Here is a 25,070-nt window from a genome sequence, read left to right on the forward strand (position 1 = left end):
GATAATGCACTGTCACTGTGAAAATGAAATCTTTTAATTTCATTCTCAATTTTGTCACATATTTTGCGTACTGTTTTCTGTAATGAAATCGTTAATCTGGTTTTAATTTTAATTTTAATTTTAATCATTTAATTTATTTATTTAAATTTGGCAGAAAATGCCTTCCATAGTTCATAAGATCACTTAGAAAGTGTAAGTAAAGGATTAATAAACTGTTTAAATACATATTATTATTCAGACATATAGTAATAGTTACTTAGTGTGTTAATAAATGCTTTATTAGCATGTATTTTTATGGTAATTAATGGTTAATTCAGGTAGTTATAAAGCATTTAGTAGTGGTCAGTTAACTATTTTTGTGAGCTCATCTAAAGTGAGGACTAGTTATGTGTTGTAAAGCATTTACAAAGGAGATTTAAAGGCTGTTAAATATTTTATGTCCTGTATCACTGTGTTGTGTTTGTTTCCTTTTTCTGTTTAGAAGATCAGTGAGTCTTTAAATCTCCTTTATAAATGCTTTACAAAGCATAACTAGTCCTCACTTTAGATCAGCTCACAAAAATAGTTAACTGACCACTACTAAATGCTTTATAACTACCTGCATCTACTACATTTACTTACACTTTCTAAGGGATCTTATAAATCAGTTACAACACCTAGTTTGTAAATAATGGTAAATAATGTAACTGGTTTGTAAATAATGCTATACTTCATTTAGAAATGATAAACTGATCATTAATAAAGTATGAAAATACAATTATTAAACACATTATAGATATGCTTATAAATATAGATATGCTTATAAGAATAAAGCATTTATAGCTGTATTTATAAACTGCTTGTTAATGTCTATTAATGCTTTATAAATGATGAATTAACTGTTTAGTAATGCTTAACGAATGATTAATAGCATGCAGTTATTATAAAGTGTTACCAGGATGGTCTCCAGTATGAATTCTTTGATGCTGTTTCAGTTCACCAGCTCTAGTAAAGCTCTTCCCACAGTCACAACACACATGATCTTTCACTTCATTATGTGATTTCTGGTGCTGTTTAAAACTGTTCAGCCGTGAAAAACTCTTTCCACAGAGAGAACACACATAAGGCTTCTCATCTGAATGAACTTCAGGTGTGATTTTAGACTTGATGATGAAATAAAATCTTTACCACACTGATCACAGTTAAATGGTTTTTCTCCAGAGTGAACTCGTAGATGATATATCAAACCTGTTGAATCTCTGAAACTCTTCTCACACTGAGTACAGTAGTACGGCTTCTCTCCAGTATGAACTCGCTCGTGTGATTTCAGGTGTCCAGAATGAGCGAAACTCTTGTCACAATATGAGCACTTGTAAGGATTATCTCCAGTATGAATACTTTGGTGCAGTTTCAGATTACCAGATGTAGTAAAGCTCTTCCCACAGTCCAAACACACATGATCTTTCACTCCATCATGTGTTTTCTGGTGCCGTTTACAACTTTCCAGTCTTGAAAAACTCTTTCCACAGAGAGAACACACATAAGGCCTCTCATCTGAATGAACTTTCAGGTGTTTTTTGAGATATTTTGATGAATTAAAACCTTTCCCACACTGATCACAGTTGAATGTTTTTTCTCCAGAGTGAACGCGTAGATGATCACTGAGACCTGATGCTTGATTAAAACTAGCTATATAGAGGGCTATATACCTCTGGTAGGGTCTCCCAAGGCAAACCAGTCCTAGGTGACGGGTCAGACTAAGAGCAGTTCAGAAACCCCTTATGATGACAAAAAATTCAAGGACCGTGACGTCGCCCGGCATGGCGCAGCCGGGGCCCCACCCTGGAGCCAGGCCTGGGGTTGGGGCTCGTATGCGAGTGCCTGGTGGCCGGGCCTCCCCCATGGGGTCCGGCCGGGCTCAGCCCGAAGGAGCGACATGGGGCCGCCCTCCTGCGGGCTCACCACCTACAGGAGGGACCGTAAGGGGCCGGTGCGTAGTGGATCGGGCGGCAGTCGAAGGCGAGGGCCTCGACAACCCGATCCCTGGACACGGAAACTAGCTCTAGGGACGTGGAACGTCACCTCTCTGGCGGGGAAGGAGCCTGAGATTGTGCGAGAGGTTGAGAGGTACCAACTAGAGATATTCGGGATCACCTCCACCCTCGGCTTGGGCTCTGGAACCATACTCCTTGAGAGAGGATGGACTCTTTACCACTCTGGAGTTGTCCATGGTGAGAGACGGCGGGCTGGTGTGGGTTTGCTTGTAGCCCCCCAGCTCAGCCGTCATGTGTTGGAGTTCACCCCAGTGAACGAGAGAGTCGCTTCCCAACGCCCACGTGGGCAGCGACAGTGACACCTGGAGGGGCGTGATTGGGAGGAACGGCCCCTCTGATCTGAACCCGAGTGGTGTTCTGTCATTGGACTTCTGTGCTAGTTACAGCTTGTCCATAACGAACACCATGTTCAAGCATAAGGGTGTCCATCAGTGCACATGGCACCAGGACACCCTAGGCTGGAGGTCAGTGATCGACTTTGTGGTCTTGGACACTCGGGTGAAGAGAGGGGCGGAGCTGTCAACTGATCACCACCTGGTGGTGAGTTGGATCCGATGGCAGGGGAGGAAGCTGGACAGACTCGGCAGACCCAAACATACTGTGAGGGTCTGTTGGGAACGTTTGGCCGAATCCCCTGTGAGAGAGATCTTTGACTTCCACCTCCGGCAGAGCTTTGACCTGATCCCGAGGGAGTCTGGAGATATTGAGTCCGAGTGGACCATGTTCTCCACCTCCATTGTTGACGCGGCCACTTGGAGCTGTGGCCGTAAGGTCTCCGGTGCCTGTCGAGGCGACAATCCCCGAACCCGGTGGTGGACACCGGAAGTAAGGGATGCCGTAAAGCTGAAGGAGTCCTATCGGGCCAGGCTGGCTTTTGGGACTCCTGAGGCAGCTGACGGGTACCGACAGGCCAAGCAGACTGCAGCCCGGGTGGTTGTGGAGGCAAAAAATCGGGCCTGGGAGGAGTTCGGTGAGGCCATGGAGAAGGACTACTGGTCAGCTTCGAAGAGATTCTGGCAAACCGTCTGGCGCCTCAGGAGGGGGAAGCAGTGCCCTACCAACGCTGTTTACAGTGGAGGTGGGGAGCTGTTGACCTCGACTGGGGATGTCATCAGACGGTGGAAGGAATACTTTGAGGATCTCCTCAATACCACCGACACGTCTTCCATTGAGGAAGCAGAGGCTGAGGGCTCGGAGGTGGACTCGTCCATCACCCAAGCTGAAGTCACCGAGGTAGTCAAGAAACTCCTCGGTGGCAAGGCACTGGGGGTGGATGAGATCCACCCCGAGTACCTCAAGTGTCTGGATGTTGTGGGGCTGTCTTGTCTGACACGCCTCTGCAACATCGCGTGGCGGTTGGGGACAGTGCCTTTGGACTGGCAGACTGGGGTGGTGGTCCCTCTTTTTAAGAAGTGGGACCGGAGGGTGTGCTTCAACTATAGGGGTATCACACTTCTCAGCCTCCCCGGGAAAGTCTATGCCAGGGTACTGGAGAGGAGAACATGGCCGATAGTAAAACCTCAGATCCAGGAGGAACAGTGCGGTTTTCGTCCCGGTCGTGGAACACTGGACCAGCTCTATACCCTCTCCAGGGTGTTGGAGGGTTCATGGGAGTTTGCCCAACCAATCCACATGTGCTTTGTGGACTTGTAGAAGGCATTCGACTTTGTCCCTCGTGGCATCCTGTGGAGGGTGCTCTGGGAGTATGGGGTCCAGGGCCCTCTGCTAAGGGCTATCCGGTCCCTGTACGACCGGAGCAGGAGCTTGGTTCGCATTGCCGGTAGTAAGTCAGACTTGTTCCTGGTGCATGTTGGACTCCGGCAGGGCTGCCCTTTGTCGCCGGTTCTGTTCATCATTTTTATGGACAGAATTTCTAGACTCCATTTTGGGGACCACATGATTTCATCTCTGCTCTTTGCGGATAATGTTGCCACGGTGGCCCCATCAGAACAGGACCTTCAGAAGCTCTCGATTTACCTGTCAATCTACGTTCCTACTCTCACCTATGGTCATGAGCTGTGGGTCATGACCGAAAGGACAAGATCCCGGATACAGGCGGCCGAAATTAGCTTTCTCCGCAGGGTGGCTGGGCAATCCCTTAGAGATAGGGTGAGAAGCTCGGTCACAGAGTAGAGCCGCTGCTCCTCCACATCGAGAGGGGCCAGCTGAGGTGGCTCGGGCATCTTTTCCGGATGCCTCCTGGTCGCCTTCCCGGGAAGGTGTTCCGGGCACGTCCCACTGGGAGGAGGCCCCGGGGAAGACCTAGGACATGCTGGAGGGACTATGTCTCCCGGCTGGCTTGGGAACGCCTCGGTGTCCCCCCGGAAGAGCTGGAGGAAGTGTCTAGGGAGAGGGAAGTCTGGGCATCCCTGCTTAGACTGCTGCCCCTGCGACCCAGCCCCGGATAAGCGGAAGAAGATGGATGGATGGATGGATGTTTTCCTGTATTCTGCTTCAGCTTTTCTTCCATTGCTAAACTGTATGCATGTATAGCCACTGTCACACAGAAATTACGGAAAATACACTGACAATGTGTCCTGGGATTTGTCGGTTGGTTGGATTTGTCTCTGGGTTTGATTTTGGTAGAATACTTTCACACTGCTGGTGATTTTCTGGAATCTGTGCGTGTGTTCACACGCATCCCGTAAAAACACATGACAAGTTTGTCACATTTTTCGTCCTTCTTTTGTTCCTTGATGAACACAAACTTTTTCTTTGTTAATGTGCAACGTGAATGTTGATCTGCATCAAAGAACATCATCACTAAGTGTTTTGTAGTTAATAAAGTCTTGTTCGTGTCACATAAAGTTTATGCTCATATTCTGGAGTCCCTAATCATTTTGGCTACATGCTCTGAGTAGTACTGTACAGTAAGAAGGTTATTTCTCTTTCCCCGAAATTAACACTTATTAGAAAAAATTATTAATACTGAGTTGATTTGTTGATTGTTGTATTAATTCTGTTACATCAAGTTAATTTCTATTTACTGATCCAAATATTTATCATTAAGTTATAATTAAAATGAATAATTCCCTTGAGCTAATTTGCTACAAACTGATCATTTAGGTTGATTTTACAATAATACTGTAAATCGCAAACATATTTATCACCGTATTAAAATAGAATGTTTAAACTAAATGCGATTAAAACTATATAAATTGTCTGTTCATTAAATAGATTGATCGAGACAAGATGTTGTTTCTCTTTTATCACAGAAAATAAACTGCAACAATGACATTATTTACACTGTAAGAGTTGTTGACTGGTGAAGCTTCAACTCTTAATTCTTTGTAGTTTTCCAAGCTTTTCACCAAATTCACCAAATTAATCTAGATGATATTGTGCTTTTAGGAAAAACTCCATATTGTATCTCACACAGTTTACTTAAATGTATTTGACATGAAAACAAATGTTGCTCACATTCAACATTTTATAGTGTGTGTGTGTAACGGTGGCTGTTTCAGTAAAAACATGGCATTGGATCCAGATTCAGTTTGAAATTTATTATTAAACAAAACGACCAGAAAGTAAATCCAGGCAGAGCATAACAAGAAACCAGGCAAAGAACACAATCCAAACACAGGAAAATCCAGAAATTAAACAAAAAAACATCCAACTTCTTTGGTGTCGTTTCAGTTGGGTAAATGTAAAGCTCTTCCCACAGTCACAACACACATGATCTCTCACTTCATTATGAGTTTTCTGGTGCTGTTTAAAACTGTTCAGTCGTGAAAAACTCTTTCCACAGAGAGAACACACATGAGGCCTCTCATCTGAATGAACTATCAGGTGTTTTTTTATATTTGATGACAAATTAAAATCTTTACCACACTGATCACAGTTGAATGTTTTTTTCTCCAGAGTGAATGCGTAGATGATATATCAAACCTTTTGAATTTCTGAAACTCTTCTCACACTGAGTACAGTAGTACGGCTTCTCTCCAGTATGAATTCGCTTGTGTGATTTCAGACTTCCAGACCGAGTAAAACTCTTGCCGCAATATGAGCACTTGAAAGGTTTATCTCCAGTATGAATTCTTTGGTGCTTTTTCAGATCACCAGATGTAGTAAAGCTCTTCCCACAGTCACAACACACATGATCTTTCACTCCATTATGTATTTTCTGGTGCACTTTAAAATAGTTAAGCCATGAAAATCTCTTTCCACAGAGAGAACACACATAAGGCTTCTCATCTGAATGAACTATCAGGTGTTCTTTTAGACTTGATGATGAAATGAAATCTTTACCACACTGATCACAGTTGAATGGTTTTTCTCCAGAGTGAATGCGTAGATGATATATCAAACCTTTTGAATTTCTGAAACTCTTCTCACACTGAGTACAGTAGTACGGCTTCTCTCCAGTATGAATTCGCTTGTGTGATTTCAGACTTCCAGACCGAGTAAAACTCTTGCCGCAATATGAGCACTTGAAAGGTCTTTCTCCAGTATGACTTCTTTGGTGCTGTTTCAGATCACCAGATGTAGTAAAGCTCTTCCCACAGTCACAACACACATGATCTTTCACTCCATTATGTATTTTCTGGTGCACTTTAAAACTGTTAAGCCATGAAAAACTCATTCCACAGAGAGAACACACATAAGGCTTCTCATCTGAATGAACTATCATGTGTGATTTTAAACTTGATGATGAAATAAAATCGTTACCACACTGATCACAGTTGAATGTTTTTTCTCCAGAGTGAACGCGCAGATGATAACTGAGAGTTGATGCATGAGTAAAACTCTTTCCACACTGAGTGCATGTATACGTTTTTTCTCCAGTGTGAATTCTCATGTGTGTCTTAAGCTTTGCTTTAATTTGGAAACTCTTTCCACACTGAGAGCAGGAGTGCAGCTTTTTGGCTTTTGTTCCTTGAGTTTGTAAGTCACAGTGTTTCTTTACGTCATTTAGATTCTGTTTTTGCTCCGTCACTTCCAGCTGGTCTAAAATAAAATGTATTAAGCAGTTAGAATCAGTTAAAAAAACAAAACTTAGCAGTAAACCAGACATACGGTATCTTTGATGTGGAAAGGTCAGTTCAATTATACACAAGGTTATGATCATTTACATGCATGTCTCTATCATTTATCATCCATATACTGATTATTAATTCATAAATTATTGAAGGATCAAGAATGGAAACCAACCTATTTCTTTCTCTGTATCTTCATGTTTTATGCTGGATGGTTCTGGATCACTCATGTCTTCAATCTCCTCTTTAATAAACTCCATCTTTAACAGCACAGTCTTGGGGTTCTGATGCCAGAGATGGACTTTATTCTTCAAATATATAAAGCTAAGCAGCTTCTGCTGAAACAACTGCAGAGTCCTGCCTCACACTCAAGTATATATCCACACATCCTTCCCAAAGTGGTAACGCATTCTACAGATATTTTAAGAGATGGACAGGTGGGAAGGTCTTCACCATATGACACATTCTTGCGGGCCTGAAATAGGAGTACAGCTGTAAACACACCATTCACTTGCCAGCCTCTTGTTCACAGTGGCAGAAATACATGATTATAATAGTAAAATAACTTATTTACACATTTGGCTATACTTAAATTACTTATTTTCTGAATATTCCCAGTATTTATTGGTGAATTGTTGTGGGAGGGGCTTCACTGCAGTTGTGAACTGTGATCACTGTGTGATACTGACGCTCACAGGACCAGATCTGGAAAAGATCTGGGTTAAGAACAAAACAAAGAAACCAGTTAAATAATAATTATAGAGACGAAGGAAATGTTTGCGTATTTTTGCTTTGCTGTTGGCTTCTTTTGTTGCCACTTGGACAACACCTAAGCGCAAACAAACAGATGTCCCAGGCTGACAACCATCAGTCAGTAAATATGAATGGATTACCGAGATTAAACTTCTTCGGACATGGATACCTTGTCATCTATTCGATCACCAAACAATCTGATCACCCCCGTCGTGGCACGCCGAGCAAACAAAACAACATTGCCATCTGCTTGAACACCAAACAAACTGAACTCACCCATCGCGGCACGCTGAGAAAGCGGGATTACCAGAAAGGATGCAATTGGCGTGATTTTGGTGTTCTCTTGACTTTGATTTTGCTGTCTGGGGATGTACAATTGAATCCAGGCCCATTTGCGGTTGGCCTTTCCCCGGAGGGTGCACCGGCGGGTGGATTGCGCGTGCAGCGGCTGACCTCCGGAGGGACGGACGTCTTCCCCGAGGTAACAGGAATTCCATACGGTGACGGTATACAATCAGTAAGGAAGCAACGAGAATTCAGATTTTTTCAGACTGTAAATCACGCACGGGTAATATGGGAGCCTATGTCTAAACCTAAGGGTATTCTAGGTGGACATTTGAACATTCGGAGTATATTGCCTAAATGGGATCAGATCCAACATCTGTTAACTGACTCTAATTTAGATTTTTTAGCGTTGAGCGAAACTTGGCTGAACAGTAATATCCAGACTAGTATGATTGATGTCCCTGGTTACATTTGTCATAGAAAGGATAGAACATCTAAAAAAGGTGGGGGGGGAGTACTATTCTATGTTAGAGATAGTCTGAAATGTAATGAAATCAAACTGGATACACCATTAGAATGTTTGGCTTTAAATGTTGTATTATCTCCTAAGATGAATTTTAACATTATAGTGCTGTATAACCCACCATCACATGATGTTTCATTTTATGAGAATCTAGACAAAATTTTTAAATATGTAAATACTCGCACCGAATCTGTTTTTCTTGGTGATTTTAATATTAATTGGCTAGAGAAAACCCGTAGAAAAAAATTAAAGAGACTGTTGTCAAAACACAGTCTTCATCAGATGATTAAAGGTCCAACAAGGATCACACGAGCGAGTAAAACTATGATAGATCTGATAGTCACTAACAAACCACAGAGAATCATCAGAACTTATAATTTACTAACAGGGCTCTCTGATCACAATATGACCATGGTTGTACGGAAACTCACTAAACAGCGTTTACCCAAATTTACGAACGAAAGTAAACCAGGGAACTTGGGTATCCCCAAAAATAAGTTGACACAAGTTAAAAATGATTTAGATAATTTAGATTGGAATAATGTTTTACAATCGAATGATTTAGAAAATTGTTGTAACTCTTTGATGAAAAACCTCTCAAATCTTATTGGGAAATATAGTAAGACATTCAAAGGCACGCAACGAAAAGCCTCCTTACCATGGCTGAATAATGACACTCGTCAGTTAATGAAAAAAAGAGACTATGCATTGAAAAAATCGCTGCTCTCCAAAACAAATACCGATTTTCTCATCTTTAAAGGATTGAGAAATGCAGTAGTCAGAGAACTGCGTAAAGCAAAGACCGCCTATTTTATGCAATTGATTGAGGAATCGGAGGGAAATAGTGCGTCCCTTTGGAAGCACCTCAATAGCCTTACTAAACATAAGCCTAGTCAACAAAAAACAATAGCTGAGTTGGAAGTGAATGGAGTAATCAGCACTAACAATTCAGCTATTGCAAATGAATTTAATAATTTCTTTATTCAGTCTGTGGAGGAGCTTGCTGAGACTTTTGAACCAGCAACCCTTTCACAGACTACAAAGTCTGACCAATCAGATCTTTTTCAAATTAAAGAGGTTGGTCAGGAAAAAGTACATGAAATGATTGATAAATTAAATAAATCTAAGGCAAAGGATGTATTTGGGTTGGACACTGCCTTTATTACAACTCACTGCTCTGCCTTGATTAAACCTGTAACCCACCTTGTAAACCTTTCCATCAGAGTGGGTAAATTCCCACAAAGTTGGAAACAAGCCATCATTACACCGATTTTCAAGGCTGGCGCAAAAAATCAAGCAAGCAACTATAGGCCAATCTCAATACTGCCGGCTTTATCCAAAATTTTAGAGAAAATTATCATAGAACAGTTAGTAGAACATCTTGAAGGTAAAAAACTTATCAATTCTAAACAGTTTGGATTCAGAGCAGGGTATTCTACAGAAATGGCTAATTGCTACCTTACCGAGAACATTAAGAGTAGGTTGGACAAGGGTAATGTTGTGGGAGCTGTGTTTATAGACCTAAAAAAGGCCTTTGACACCGTGAACCACAACATACTCTTGAATAAACTTACCACCTTCAACTTTTCTGAACATGCTATCGGCTGGTTTGCATCATATCTAGAGCATAGAGAGCAACGTGTTAAAATAAACACCGAACTCTCAACATCATTACAATCCACAATGGGTATTCCACAGGGCTCCATTTTGGGGCCTCTGCTCTTTAGTCTATATATAAACGACTTACCTACATGCTGTCAGTCAGCCAATTGCCAAATGTATGCTGACGATACAGTAATTTATGCATCAGCCAGGACACCAACTATAGTAGCAGAGACCCTGACCAAGGAAATGGAGGGTATATCCCAATGGCTTAAAGATAATCATCTGACGCTTAACGTCAAAAAGACGGTATCTATGTGCTTCTCAATTAGAGGAAAAGCTAAATGTACTATTAAAATAGATCAAGAAGCCATAGAGGAAGTTGAGGAATTTAAATTTTTAGGTATTATTTTGGACTCCCAACTCAAATTCAATAAACACATTAACAAACTCTGTAAGACTGTCCGGACAAACCTAAACTGTTTTAGAATGATTAGGCATCATATACCTGTCAAAGCAGCTTTGCTGTTTTTTCATGCTATGATACTCTCTCATTTATCTTACTGTGTTACTGTATGGGGCCAAGCCTCCCAGACAACAGTCAAACCCATCATATCATTATACAAACAAGCACTGAAAATAATGGATCAGAAACCAAATATGTGGCATCACTGTTTGATTGTACAGAAATATAAGCTTTTAAATTTTGATAGTTTTATTAAGTTCTCTTTTCTTAAGCTGATTTTTAAATGCACAAATAATCTAGCTCCAGCCGTACTCTGTCCTTTTGTGACAAAAATAAACACAAGGAGAGTGGCCACTAGGAGAGCAGCGGGTGGCAACTGCATAGCAGAGGGGCGCAAAACCACTTTTGGCCAGTCAAGTTTTTCAGTGATAGGGACCCATTTTTGGAATGATTTACCAATGGAAATAAAAACAGAAACCGACCTGAAAACATTTAATAGAAAGGTGAAACACTGGCTGAAAGAAATTCAAATATGTGGACATTGAGTCATTTTTGTTGTAATGTATTTCCTGTGCTGGATGTGATGTGTTGTTTTGTGTAATGTGGTCGGGATTGTGTAAAATGTTAATGTTAGTGTTTATAATGTATTGTCGCATGATTGTGTAATTTACACTGTAGTTTTTTACAAATTATATATTTGGTATATGTTTTTAGAAAGGCCTGACCAGGGACTGGGGTTGCAAATTAGCCTATTGGCTAGAAACCTTTTATGCAACACATTTACACATTTTGTTATGGCTTTGTCTATGATAATTATGTATGTAATAATGTGCGCTGCATTGTCCCTGACAAATAAATAAATAATAAAAAAATAATAATAATAAAAGTCAAAGATAAGTTACTGAATTTATACTGGATTACTTTAACAGAAAACAATATGATGCCTTTAATTTAGTTCAAAGAGCATTTTGATGGTTACACAATGGTAACATCCTAAACTTTAAAATGTTAAAATAATACCAGTTTTGATGAAACAAAAACTTTTCTAAAATGAAAATGATGAACCTCATATTTGAGCCTAAAGAATTTTTATGTAATGAGTGCAGATTCTCTCTCTGACAGAAGGTGGCGCTTATGGAAAAGCAGAAATACAGCGGTTACTCCTGAACACAAGCAGCGCTGCGCTTATAAACACTACTTTATTAGGCATTACTGAGGAAAGATAAAATAAGATGTCATCGAAACTTTTATGAAGACAGTCATTTCCCTTCAGATATACATTCAAATCGTTTCGTTTCATTTCGTTTATTTCACAGGTCATCATTGTATCATTAAACACAATTACAGGATAAACAATGGTCATATGTAGGTCGTATGAAATGGGGAACCCCAAAGAAGCTACCCGATAACATAATAAACAACATATAATATACCAACCAAAAATTCAATATAAAATAGACACAGAATAAACAAATATATAAAAATAAAACAGAAAACAAACACTACAAACAATATATACAACAAAAAATAAACACTACAAACAAACAGACGATCCCAGCACAAGTATAACACATTACGGAATGTTCAACAATCAAGGGCCCTATCTTGCACCCAGCGCAATTGACTTTGTACACCGACGCATGTATCATTCCTATTTTGCACCCGCGCAAAGCGGACTTTTCCCTCCACAGAAGCACGTCGGTAAGTTAGGAAATGAACTTGCGCTCCCGGGGGCGGTGCAGCGAAAAGAGGAGGCGTGTTCCAGCGCAAACGTTCCCCGGTGCTATTTTGTAGGTTTAGAAAACAATTCCGCCACTGACCAGGAAAAACCTCGTCTAAAGTCAGTGGAGCGTTGCGCATGTTATTCATATGCTATTTTAAGGGCGCATGCTTGGCCATAATCAATGTAGCGTGTGCACAACGCGCATGCACTTTGCTTATCTCATCTACACACAGACGCAGCAGTTTTCATTTTTAGAAAACCATACATTATTACAAAGAACAATATTAACACACGAGGGAAATCATTGTTGTGTCCATGAAGATAGGCGGTAACACTTTATAATAACTGCACTCTATTAATCATTAGTTAAGCATTAGTAAACAGTTAATTTGTCATTTATAAAGCATTAATAGACATTAATAATCAGTTTATAAATACAGTTATAAATGCTTTGCTCTTGATTTATAAGCATATCTATAATGTGTTTAATAGTTGTATTTTCATACTTTATTAATGATCAATTTATCATTTCTAAATGAAGTATTGCATTAAAACCGGTTATTTAGGAGTTGTCAGTGGTTCATTATGGAAGGCATTTTCTGCCAAATTTAAATAAATAAATTAAATTATTAAAATTTCAATTTGACAGGGATAATGCACTGTCACTGTGAAAATGAAATCATTTAATTTCATTCTCAATTTTGTCACATATTTTGCGTACTGTTTTCTGTAATGAAATCGTTAATCTGGTTTTAATTTTAATTTTAATTTTAATCATTTAATTTATTTATTTAAATTTGGCAGAAAATGCCTTCCATAGTTCATAAGATCACTTAGAAAGTGTAAGTAAAGGATTAATAAACTGTTTAAATACATATTATTATTCAGACATATAGTAATAGTTACTTAGTGTGTTAATAAATGCTTTATTAGCATGTATTTATACGGTAATTAATGGTTAATTCAGGTAGTTATAAAGCATTTAGTAGTGGTCAGTTAACTATTTTTGTGAGCTCATCTAAAGTGAGGACTAGTTATGTGTTGTAAAGCATTTACAAAGGAGATTTAAAGGCTGTTAAATATTTTATGTCCTGTATCACTGTGTTGTGTTTGTTTCCTTTTTCTGTTTAGAAGATCAGTGAGTCTTTAAATCTCCTTTATAAATGCTTTACAAAGCATAACTAGTCCTCACTTTAGATCAGCTCACAAAAATAGTTAACTGACCACTACTAAATGCTTTATAACTACCTGCATCTACTACATTTACTTACACTTTCTAAGGGATCTTATAAATCAGTTACAACACCTAGTTTGTAAATAATGGTAAATAATGTAACTGGTTTGTAAATAATGCTATACTTCATTTAGAAATGATAAACTGATCATTAATAAAGTATGAAAATACAATTATTAAACACATTATAGATATGCTTATAAATATAGATATGCTTATAAGAATAAAGCATTTATAGCTGTATTTATAAACTGCTTGTTAATGTCTATTAATGCTTTATAAATGATGAATTAACTGTTTAGTAATGCTTAACGAATGATTAATAGCATGCAGTTATTATAAAGTGTTACCAGGATGGTCTCCAGTATGAATTCTTTGATGCTGTTTCAGTTCACCAGCTCTAGTAAAGCTCTTCCCACAGTCACAACACACATGATCTCTCACTTCATTATGTGATTTCTGGTGCAGTTTAAAACTGTTCAGCCGTGAAAAACTCTTTCCACAGAGAGAACACACATAAGGCTTCTCATCTGAATGAACTTTCAGGTGTGATTTTAGACTTGATGATGAAATAAAATCTTTACCACACTGATCACAGTTAAATGGTTTTTCTCCAGAGTGAACTCGTAGATGATATATCAAACCTGTTGAATCTCTGAAACTCTTCTCACACTGAGTACAGTAGTACGGCTTCTCTCCAGTATGAACTCGCTCGTGTGATTTCAGGTGTCCAGAATGAGCGAAACTCTTGTCACAATATGAGCACTTGTAAGGATTATCTCCAGTATGAATACTTTGGTGCAGTTTCAGATTACCAGATGTAGTAAAGCTCTTCCCACAGTCCAAACACACATGATCTTTCACTCCATCATGTGTTTTCTGGTGCCGTTTACAACTTTCCAGTCTTGAAAAACTCTTTCCACAGAGAGAACACACATAAGGCTTCTCATCTGAATGAACTTTCAGGTGTTTTTTGAGATATTTTGATGAATTAAAACCTTTCCCACACTGATCACAGTTGAATGTTTTTTCTCCAGAGTGAATGCGCAGATGTTTACTGAGACCTGATGCTTGATTAAAACTCTTTCCACACTGAGTGCATGTATACGTTTTTTCTCCAGTGTGAAGTCTCATGTGTGTCTTAAGCTTTGCTTTATTTTGGAAACTCTTTCCACACTGAGAGCAGGAGTGCAGCTTTTTGGCTTTTGTTCCTTGAGTTTTTAAGTCGCAGTGTTTCTTTACATCATTTAGTTTCTGTCTTTGCTCCGTCACTTCCATCTGGTCTAAAATAAAATGTATTAAGCTGTTAAAATCAGTTGAGAGAAAAAATAAAAACTTAGCAGAAAACCACACATAAGGTATCTGTCTGTGTGAGTATAATGTATCTTTGATGTGGAAAAGTCAGTTCAGTTATACACAAGGTTATGATCATTTACATGCATTTCTCTATCATTTATCATCCAAATACTGATTATTAATTCATAAATTATTGAAGGATCAAGAATGGAAACCAACCTGTTTGTTCCTCAGTATCTTCATGTTTTATGCTGGATGGTTCTGGATCACTCATGTCTTCAATCTCCTCTTTAATAAACTCCATCTTTAACAACACAGTCTTGGGGTTCTGATGCCAGAGATGGACTTTATTCTTTAAATATATAAAGCTAAGCAGCTTCTGCTGAAACAACTGCAGAGTCCTGCCTCACACTCAAGTATATATCCACACATCCTTCCCAAAGTGGTAAGGCATTTTACAGATATTTTAAGAGATGGACAGGTGGGAAGGTCTTCACCATATGACACATTCTTGCGGGCCTGAAATAAGAGTACACACTGTAAAAACTAAAGGAGCCTCAAATATCCTGTCGGATACTCAAGGAACTTCAAAATGTAATTTAAGTGCCTCAAAGCTCTTTCTCCTATAGTAGGGTTACTGGAGGAGCATTGACAATCTTTGAGGTTCTTGCTGGAACTTATGGGATCCTTTAAGCACTTTGTATTTAGTTCAGAGGTTCTGGAGTCACCTTTTCATTACCATGAGACCTCGAAGTGCTTTGGGGGAAAATAGAGGAACTTGAATGCGATAAAAGGGTTATTGGAAGATCTTTTAACATTTAAGTGGTTCCTGGAAGATCTCTTATGTTAAAGCCAGCATCTGGAGGAACCCAATGGTTCAGTGAGGCCAGAATAAGATTATTATTATCCTATTATTATTATTATTATAGGCTACTTAAGTTTGATTCAGTATACATACCCAGGTGAAAAAGACGTAGGCCTACTATTAAAAATTTACTTGAGTGTGTTTTTAGTAGGCCTACAATACAAATATACTTTAATACATTTTTAATACATTTAACAGTGGCCTACGTTTTTATCACCTGGGTAGCTTACATTTATTTAGTATCTATAGGCCTATTTTATTGATTAATTTAAACCTTAAACAATAACACTAAATTATAATAATATTAATAATAAGAATTAATTAATTATTATTGAATAAATAATAGTAATAAAATAATAATTTTACCTACTTCTTCATAAATTATTATTATTTGAAGAAGAACCAGGAGGAGAAAAGTTTTATTCTGTCACGAAACTGCTGCTATTCCTCTGCTGTCGTCACTTCAGTGATCCTCGCGCTGCTCGCGCGCAACAAAGCTCAGCTGATCCACGTCATCGGGTAACGGCTCCGTCCTCTCATCAAAGCTTCCGCCGTTCGAGGCTCTCCATTACAAGGTTTGTAAACTCGCCAAATAAATATAAATACAGAGTCTACTCACTATATATTCAAACACACACATATATACTAAATTTATTATACATTACTACTTTTTTACAGTGTTTACCACTCGTTTATTGCACAGTATCTGGTATGAAGGTTTTAGCCGCGATGCTAACTAACGTTAAATGGAAATTATTGACTTATTGTCTTAGATTGATTTAGTCATTCAATTCAACATATTCTGTAAAACTGTGTCTTCAAATTGCTGAGATAGCCTAACTAATGTAGCTGATTCCTGCTGTCGTCATTGGCGTTTGTTATGAATAACAAAAGCAGGTTAATATAGTTTGGTCTGTTTTTGTTTAACATTAGCCTAACTTTACTTACTACATGTGCCGTCATTCTCTCAAATACCATTTTAAAGCCATTTACTGGTCAATAAATATTATGTTGTGAATAATCAGCTTTGTTCTTTTGTTTCCCCAGAACAACCAGTACATTTCTAAAATAATCTGAACATTTCAGAGGCAACATTGAATTACAGTAAGTTACCATACACCACATGCAAGTACTTTATTACTATGAACTTTCTCTGTGTGAAATTGTATTGTTTGACTGTGTACTTGTGTTTTTTAATCAGTTATTCTCTGAATCTTCCCTCATGCTCTCAAATCTCATTCATGTTACTCAGAAAAATAATATCACAGGTTTGGAGCCAATAATGCTATGCATTTTTATAGGCTATACCTTAATCATATGCCAGGGTTTTTCCTGCATAGAGAATTATGAGGCGGCCGCCTCCGTCAAATTTCGGGCCGCCTCCGTCTGTCGACAAAAACTCAAGACGGAATCACATGATTAGATACCAATTTTCCACCGACACGATTCCGCAGCGGGTTCACGGCCGGGTTCCATTCCATTCTCAAACCGTTCTGCGCATTTCGACTGCATCAGAATAAGCACGAGCCCGGCCCTGGCCCGAGACGCTCAAGCACAAGTCCGACAGCTCATCAGAATTATCAGCCCGAGTCCGACTCGAGTCCGTTTTTTTAATTATTATTATTACACAGCGGCAGCCTGCCCTATTTGCAGCCATTAAAATAGGTCAGTTTTGTTAGTCATGTTTCTTTTCATTTCTTTATCATGTTAATTTAGACAAATGTTTTGGAGCATTTTTTTTTTTAAATGACGACCAAGCAGCCGAACCGACAGCGAGTATAGCCTACAACATGTTTGATCAATTTAGCCTCTCAAATCAACGCTAATAGGCTACTTTACTTGGCTACAATCCATAGATAGGCTATAAAACACTTCAAGCATATCACACAGACAGTTAATTTAACAATGATTATTTATTAAACCACAGTGAGTAAAACAACTTTTTTTGAAATACTGAGGCAGGCTCAGGCTGCTCGAACCAGCGCTCACAAACGAAAGGAGCAATAGCCTATCTAAACCAATTAAATTAAATAAACTTGCAGGTTATCTTACCTCAAAAATGCACGACAGAACATGGCCATTCTTTTTTCCAGTAGTTTCCAACAGTTAAACGAAAATAAAAGTCCAATCAAACGAAAAGCATCCGTAGTTTCCAACAGTTAAACGAAAATAAAGTCCAATGAAACGAAAAGTTAGAGCCGTCTTTTACAGAGCATCGTGGAGAAAAAGAATAGCATCCACAGTGTAGCCTAAGGTTTTAACCCAGTCCTCCTCTCTTCTATCACTCTTCCCGCTGCGTTTTAAGTTGGCCATCTGCGATTTTTTTTCTCTTAATATTCTCCATTATTTGCACATGAGGTGAATCGTGGGTCGCGCTGATGGGAAACCTTCTGTGTGTGTGTGCGTGCGTGCGTATGTGTGTGTGTGTGTGCGTGCGTGCATGAGACTGTCATGTCAGTCATATGTCACTGTGTAATTATAAGATTATGAAAGTTATGAGGTTATGAAATGTCTTTCTATGTTTGTTTTTCTATCGTCGTCGTCAGCTTCTCATATTTTTTTAATTAATGTCTAAAAATATAAAAAGAAGGATAACCCAAAAAAAGCCCGAGGCCCGGCCCGCATGTGAATTATGACGTGAGAATTGGCCCGAAGCCCGGCCCTAGGGGCATAAATAAGTCAATAATAATAATATTGGCACGTCGGGCTCGGGCTGAAATGCAGGGCTTTAAGCACCTAAACGTGCTTGTCTCAAACGGAGCAAGGTCAATTTCTGCGAAAGCGCACGAGCCCCTGCCCCTCCCCCTTTTCAACATCACCTGTCAGTTATCACAACCTCCACAGACGCACGAAAGTCAAGAAGCACCTTCTCTGCAGCATCGAAGTGCCTTCACTTGTCACAGCCAGGTACCGATACTGTTTTTCTTAAGCTTCGGCTCTCAAACTAGTTAGGTTACTTAAAATATATCCATAGAGCCAGCCTGACTTAGGCAATAGCCGAAATTCTTCTGCCGTTTTTATAAAATAAGCTATCACAAGTAGCAGTCACGTAATTTACTAGTACTGTTTTGTAATTTCATGGCCCCCTATGAACTGTAAATAAAATCAAATTATCTGATTATTAAAATACCTAAAAATAAATAAATACATGCTTGTAAAAAGTTTTTTTTTTTTTTTACCTTCTAGTGGTCATTATACATAAAAAGATGCACCAGATTAATGCATTTATCTTTAAAATGTACAAAATTTTCTTCCGGGGGGGCATGCCCCCGGACCCCCCTAGAGGTACCGAGCTATCGGATTTTGCCACCTCCGCCTCATTTTCAGCCAGGAAAAACCCTGTATGCATTTGAATATAAGACATTTGAACCCTGAATTATAACTTCAAGTTTAGTCTTTTTCGACAAAAAAAAAAAAAGGAAAAAGCTATTATATGGCTTCATAAGACTTACAACACAACCCATAACACATGAGTTGTGAACTCATTGATTATTTTTAGGATCTTTTCTGGGACATTTTTGGAGCTTAACCATTTTTACATAAATTGTTGCATTGAATTGAACTACACAAGTGTACATAAGAATAGTTTCATGAATGAATTACACAATTTTTTTATGCTTGTGTTTCATGCAGTGATATTGAATGGTGACGGGTTGCATTATGCCTGAGATCTGGTTTCGGGTTCCACAGACAGAAAGTCAAACAGGTTTGGAACGTCACAAGGCTGAGGAAATTATTTAAATTTCACAACTATCACTTTAATAACCTTACTAACAGTACATTTTGTACTTTGCAAAAATCCTCCTGTAGACCTGAAAATCACTGAAGTGCCTGGACCATCCACCAGAAAAGAGGAAAAACAAACAGGAAAATGAAGCTGATGCACCTTTTCACTTTTCTAACTCGTTAAGTACCTCACGTGTCCCTTGTGAAGATTTTATAATTGATTGCATTTTATGTTGCAGTGAGTAAAGGTGCATCACATTTGTGAATTTCGTGAAATGACACAGGCAAAAATGTCCATTGACCGTTGTCAGCAGTGTAGCGATGTAATGTATGAAGCACCACACAAAATTGCTGATCGTGTGGATTCTTATTGAAATGAGTGAATTCACCAGTGAACATTCACAGAACAACAGATCATTTTACTGCACCTTAACTCTGTTAAAATGGAAAATGTTTTCTGCTTGTTGTGACATAAGGAATACTGTTTCCGGGTCGAAGCCTCTACTTCTACTTCCTCTCTTGTTTCTAGATATTGAGAATACTCAACAACCATTTATGGGAACTGTTGATTCAAGTCACACATTTAAGCTTTTCAAAAGCCATAGTGTACATTACAGTCTCCAGTCTCACGGCATCCCAGACTTCAACATTTTATGATTCAAAATAGCTGAATAACTAACCATCTGAGATTTCGGAATAGAGATAAAGGTTAGGATCATAATTTTCAGGAATATAACAGCACAATGAGTGTATATTAGCACTGTTTGTTGTTTGTTTTTGGCATCTGATAGAGCTTTTGGACTTGGAAACAGTGACGTCAGACTTAACAAGTGGACTGAAACATGTTTTAAAATTAAGTGAAGATGGACATTTTTAATTAGTCAAAATTGTTATAATTTACATTTATTTATTACTTGGAACATGTTTTTTCCATGCATTTTGTTGAGATGTCTTTTCTTGTGTAGCTTATTGTACACATGGTTGATTATTCATGTTACTTATGTATTATACAATTTTTGTGTGTGTATTCATTGATATTAATCTATTACTAGCTTTTTTTTCCAAGTGCATGGAAGTGTATGTATTAAAATGGATCTAAAATATGTAATAAACAATTCTTATTTTGTATTTGGTTCAGTTTGTTTATTATAATAGAAGTTAATGGTGGTAACCATAGTAACAACATGAAATTAATTTAATACAAATAAAATCAAATTGAAATTTGGTTCCTGGAGGCACCCACAGTGGTTCCACACAGTGCCTTATATAAGAGTTCCTCAGGAAACCTGTGTGGTTCCTCAGAGAACCGGCCCTTTTTAAAGAGGTGGATTTAGAGGATCTACAGACGGTTCCGCCGGTGTGGCAAAGTGAAGAACCCCAAAAGGTTCCTCCAGGCACCTTTTATTTTTACAGTGCAGCTGTAAACACACCATTCACTTGCCAGCCTCTTGTTCACAGTGGCAGAAACACATGATTATAATAGTAGAATAACTTACTCACATTTGGCTATACTTAAATTACTTATTTTCTGAATATTAAAAATCTTGAATATCCCCAGTATTTATTGGTGAATTGTCGTGTGAGGGGCTTCACTGCAGTTGTGAACTGTGATCACTGTGTGATACTGACGCTCACAGGACCAGATCTGGAAAAATCAAAGATAAGTTACTGAATTTCATACTGGATTACTTTAAAAGCAAAACACATATGGTGCCTTTAATTTAGTTCAAATATAGACCATTTTGATAGTTACAATGGTCACATCCTAAACTGTAAAATATTTCAAATAATATTGAAATACCTTCCAACCCTTTTTAACAATTACGTTGTTAAAAAGGGTTGGAAAACATGTTATGCATATATGTAGATAGTGTATGCTTATTTTTTATGTGTAAAGTGGTAACTGCAGGGGCAAAAAATTGAATAAATAAATAAATAAATAAAAAATAAAAAAAGCCCTTTATAAATAACGTAAAAGAGATATAAGAGTGTGGTATTACAAAGCGTAGAAGAGAGGTGTATGTCTGGTAATGTTCTCGATTTGTAGATAAGTTTTTGTTAAATTTATAAATGTCAGAAAAGGAGACCAGGTATCTTCAAAGGCTGGCATTTTCTTTCCTCTGTTTTCATTATGTTTTTCCATAGAAATATATTCAAAAATTAAATTAGTCCAATGATTAATATTGCAAAATTTCTTAGATTTCCAATTTTGGAGGACTGCTTTCTTAGCAAGAACTAGAGAGATGAGCAACGGATTCCTAAAATTTTGCGGGGTGTGGATTTCAGAGATGTCACCAAGGGATTCTGTAGCTCAGGATGGTAGACAGTGTCTCAGTGACCGTAATCCAGACAGAGTAAACTGGTTGACAGAGCCACATAGCGTGTAAATAGTCATCTGTACTACCTAAAGTGCATTGTGAACAGATAATTGTGTTTACTAGGCCCATTTTGAGCATTTTACTTTGGGTGATGTGAGTTCTATGAATTACTTTATATTGTATAAGATGGAGGTTTGTGTTAGCAGTCATGGAAAAGGTGTTCTTACTGATTTGTTCCCAGAAATCAGGGGTGGAAGAGAAAGCCAGGTCAGATTCCCACTTAGTAGATGGGAGTGTTATTGTTGTGTTTAGGTTGGAAATTATTATATATATTTGTGAGGTTAATTTTTTTAGGTTATTAATTTTCATAAGTTCTTCTATAAGCTGAGAGGGTTTTAATGAGTTGTTGGTAAGTCTGTTTTTTTTTTTTTTCCTGCTGCATCGCCAAACAACCCAACGTGGGAAATTGGAGAGTCCAGGAGTGGAACCTTTTCCGCATCCGCCATATCGACCAGGCTGAGCCAACTGTGGCGTTCCTGAACCACCAAGGTGGACATCCCTAGACCGATCGCACAGGCAGCCACACTTGTGCTCCGGAGAGCCAAGTCTGTCGCCGTGCGGAGCTCACTCATGAATGGACAGTCTAGACTACCCTCGTGCATATCCATGAGTGTTTTAGCCTGATAGACTTATAACAACGCCATGGCATGCAGAGAGGAAGCAGCTTGCTCACAAGCTTCTAGAAGCTCTGTCTGTGAGAACAGACAAAGACTCACAGTCCTGCGAGGGGAAACAAAGCTCTCCAGATCCAGATCCAGCGGCCGCCGGACACAGGTGTGCCACGACAGACCGCTCCACTGGAGGAACAGCCACATAACCTCTCAATGCTCCTCCTTCAAGGATAGTGAGGGGGGAAAAACTGTCCAGGAACACCAGAATCCAGAATTTCAAATCAGTGTGTGTGTGTGTGTGTGTGTGTGTGTGTGTGTGTGTGTGTGTGTGTGTGTGTGTGTGTGTGTGTGTGTGTGTGTGTGTGTGTGTGTGTGTGTGTGTGTGTGTGTGTGTAACGGGAGTGGAACACTGACTGAAGGTCGTGAGTGAAGTACTTTTGACCGTGTTTCATCAAACTCTGCTAAACGCATATAACTGTTATATTTTGTTTGTTTGCATTTCCCTTAGCTTACAGTGATAGTTATTGTGGCTGCTCGCCTATGTTTTGTCAACTGTCATCCACAGGGCTCTCAAGTTTTGAAGACAGGCAAGAGTGACATGACACGCGGGAATGGGGGTGTTTCATTAATAATATTATTATTAGTGTTTTTGTTGTTGTCATTAATAATTGCTCAAATACCAAATACAAAGTATTTATTCAATTTCCGCATGTGAGTGTGCGTGTGTGTGTGTGTGTGTGTGTGAGAGAGAGAGAGAGAGAGAGAGAGAGAGATTATGACTGGTGTTGTTTATTGTAAGTGTTTGTTGCCTTTTTGGACTTGTTGCCTTCCACCTGCACTGTCTCTTAGTCTGTCTCCTCCTCTAATGGGCCTACCCTTTTCGCCACCTTCTCTGGGCCAGCATCCTCTAATCTGGCCTTTTTAGGGGGCTTTCCTCTCAGGGCGAATGAGAGGATGCTTAATTGCTTTTTACCTGACATCTTTGAAAGACTGATGCAATGATTAATGCATCCATGGCCAGGATATAATTATAAAAGACATGATTTTAAAAGTGCCCTATAACATCGACTATGCAATACAATTTAATTTATTTAGTTTAAAAAAATGATTAAGCCTATTTGGAGAGAGAGAGATGTTTATAATGTGACATATCACAGTCATGTGATAATGAAAATATGACTAGGCCTAGATTACTTGTTCTGAGCAGGTGTTGTCAGTGAACAGGCTGTAAAACTGTTGGCTAAGTTACAGACACTCATGAAAAACTGATGCTAATTATCTGGGAAACATTCTCTAACAGCAGTCAAGTTGTCACTGTTTGTGTCAAACAAGTTGTGAATTTGTTGTAACATTAAAACAGGAGATTATGACTTACTCTGTGCTCAAAGTGATGCTCGGAGCTCCAGTGGTTTCCTCTGTGGGGGAACGAAACTTCGGAAGACATTGTAGCAGAATCACATGAACAATTCCAGGAAATGCTTTTTTTTTTTCATTGGTTGTTGCGTTAAATCTTACCCAGATACAATAGTGCTATTTTCTGATTGGCTATTGTGTATCCCTTTTCTTTTTTTTAATTGGCTGATAAGTGGCAGGCTCGACTAAGAATTACAGGGGAGACGCGCTTGATTCCTGCCGGTTCCATAGTGAGTGGGGAAATTTTGGCCACTGTGGCATATTAAATATATTATGAATAGTTTTTCCGCATGAGAAATACAATGTGTGGCGGGAGTGCGTGACAAAAGACCGAAATGAGTGACTGTCACGCTCAATACGTGACACTTGAGAGCCCTGTTATCCACAATGGAGTAAAATAGTTTGAAGGCCATTATTGATTAAACTAATTAAACTAATTGATTAATGATTAAACTAATGTAGTTATTAGAATTATATCTCTTCATGTGTGGGGTTTATTTTGTAGTGCTTACACCTGTACGTTGTTATACCTGCTATTTGCCCATGCTGTGTAAATCTCACGTGTGATTGTGTGCTGTGTTAGATATGACTTTATTGGGGTAATTAGTGTTCTAGCCTCTCACTGTTTATTCGCTGGCCAGCCAGGGGGTGCCAGATTGTAACATTCCACCTAGCCATTGAACTGGAACAGTAAACTACATTTATTGTGTGTGTTTTTGCCTTCTTGGTCATGCATAATACTGTGTATATATTTTTTAAACTGCTATTTAAATAAATGTACTTTTATAAGAATTCTGTGTATGTCTGTTACTTGTGTATGACAAGGGCAGAAGTCGTGCGTGTTCTAAGTAGTACGGTTACATGTGTAACGGCGGCTGTTTCAGTAAAGACAGGGCATTGGATCCAAATGCAGTTTGAAATGTATTATTAAACAAAATGATCAGAAAGTAAATCCAGGCAGAGCATAACAAGAAACCAGGCAAAGAACACAATAATCCAAACACAGGAAAATCCAGATATTAAACAACAAAACATCCAACAAAGGACCGGGGGCCTGTACCATGAAGGTAGCTGAACAAACTCGGGGTTACAGGATTAGTTTTGAGTTGACAAAACCAAACCGATGCAATCAGGCTTTATTGGTACCATGATGCAGCTCATCAACTTTCTCTGTCAAATCAGGCTT

General features: G+C 38.8%; 2 protein-coding genes and 2 long non-coding RNA genes across 7 annotated transcripts in view; 2 read left to right on the forward strand and 2 right to left on the reverse strand.

Annotated features, from left to right (window-relative positions):
- The window catches only part of LOC309506480, a 352,573-nt gene that overhangs the window by 259,283 nt on the left and 68,220 nt on the right, over positions 1 to 25,070 (forward strand). The window lies entirely within an intron of this gene.
- Positions 1 to 25,070, reverse strand: part of LOC309506328 (uncharacterized protein) — an 89,446-nt gene that overhangs the window by 43,904 nt on the left and 20,472 nt on the right. The window lies entirely within an intron of this gene.
- On the reverse strand, positions 12,922 to 24,131 carry LOC309506352 (uncharacterized protein). Of its 3 annotated transcripts, XM_082180234.1 has the most exons (4): positions 23,847 to 24,131; positions 20,983 to 21,127; positions 15,111 to 15,410; positions 12,922 to 14,878 (listed from the first exon to the last, which is right to left on the reverse strand). In XM_082180234.1, the coding sequence occupies exons 3-4, from the start codon at positions 15,193 to 15,195 to the stop codon at positions 13,932 to 13,934; spliced, it is 1,032 nt and encodes a 343-aa protein (XP_082036360.1). In that variant the 5' UTR covers positions 15,196 to 15,410; positions 20,983 to 21,127; positions 23,847 to 24,131; the 3' UTR covers positions 12,922 to 13,931. The 3 variants fall into 3 exon arrangements, with proteins under 3 accessions (XP_082036360.1, XP_082036361.1, XP_082036362.1); XM_082180235.1 differs by lacking the exon at positions 20,983 to 21,127; XM_082180236.1 differs by lacking the exon at positions 23,847 to 24,131 and having other exon boundaries at positions 12,922 to 14,898.
- Positions 15,432 to 19,545, forward strand: LOC309506539. The gene is made up of 3 exons (XR_014208849.1): positions 15,432 to 16,331; positions 16,804 to 16,860; positions 19,390 to 19,545. It is a non-coding gene; the product is annotated as an uncharacterized lncRNA (long non-coding RNA).

Source organism: Leuciscus leuciscus (assembly GCF_965113295.1).
Source record: "Leuciscus leuciscus genome assembly, chromosome: 9".
NCBI classification, from domain to species: domain Eukaryota; kingdom Metazoa; phylum Chordata; class Actinopteri; order Cypriniformes; family Leuciscidae; genus Leuciscus; species Leuciscus leuciscus.

Bases quoted from the DNA above. Each gene is read 5' to 3' on its own strand.
- LOC309506352 (XM_082180235.1), bottom strand. From the start codon at position 15,195: ATGGAGTTTATTAAAGAGGAGATTGAAGACATGAGTGATCCAGAACCA. The intron at 14,879-15,110 runs GTTGGTTTCCAT...ATTTTATTTTAG, and splicing joins AGATACTGAGGAACAAACAG to ACCAGATGGAAGTGACGGAG.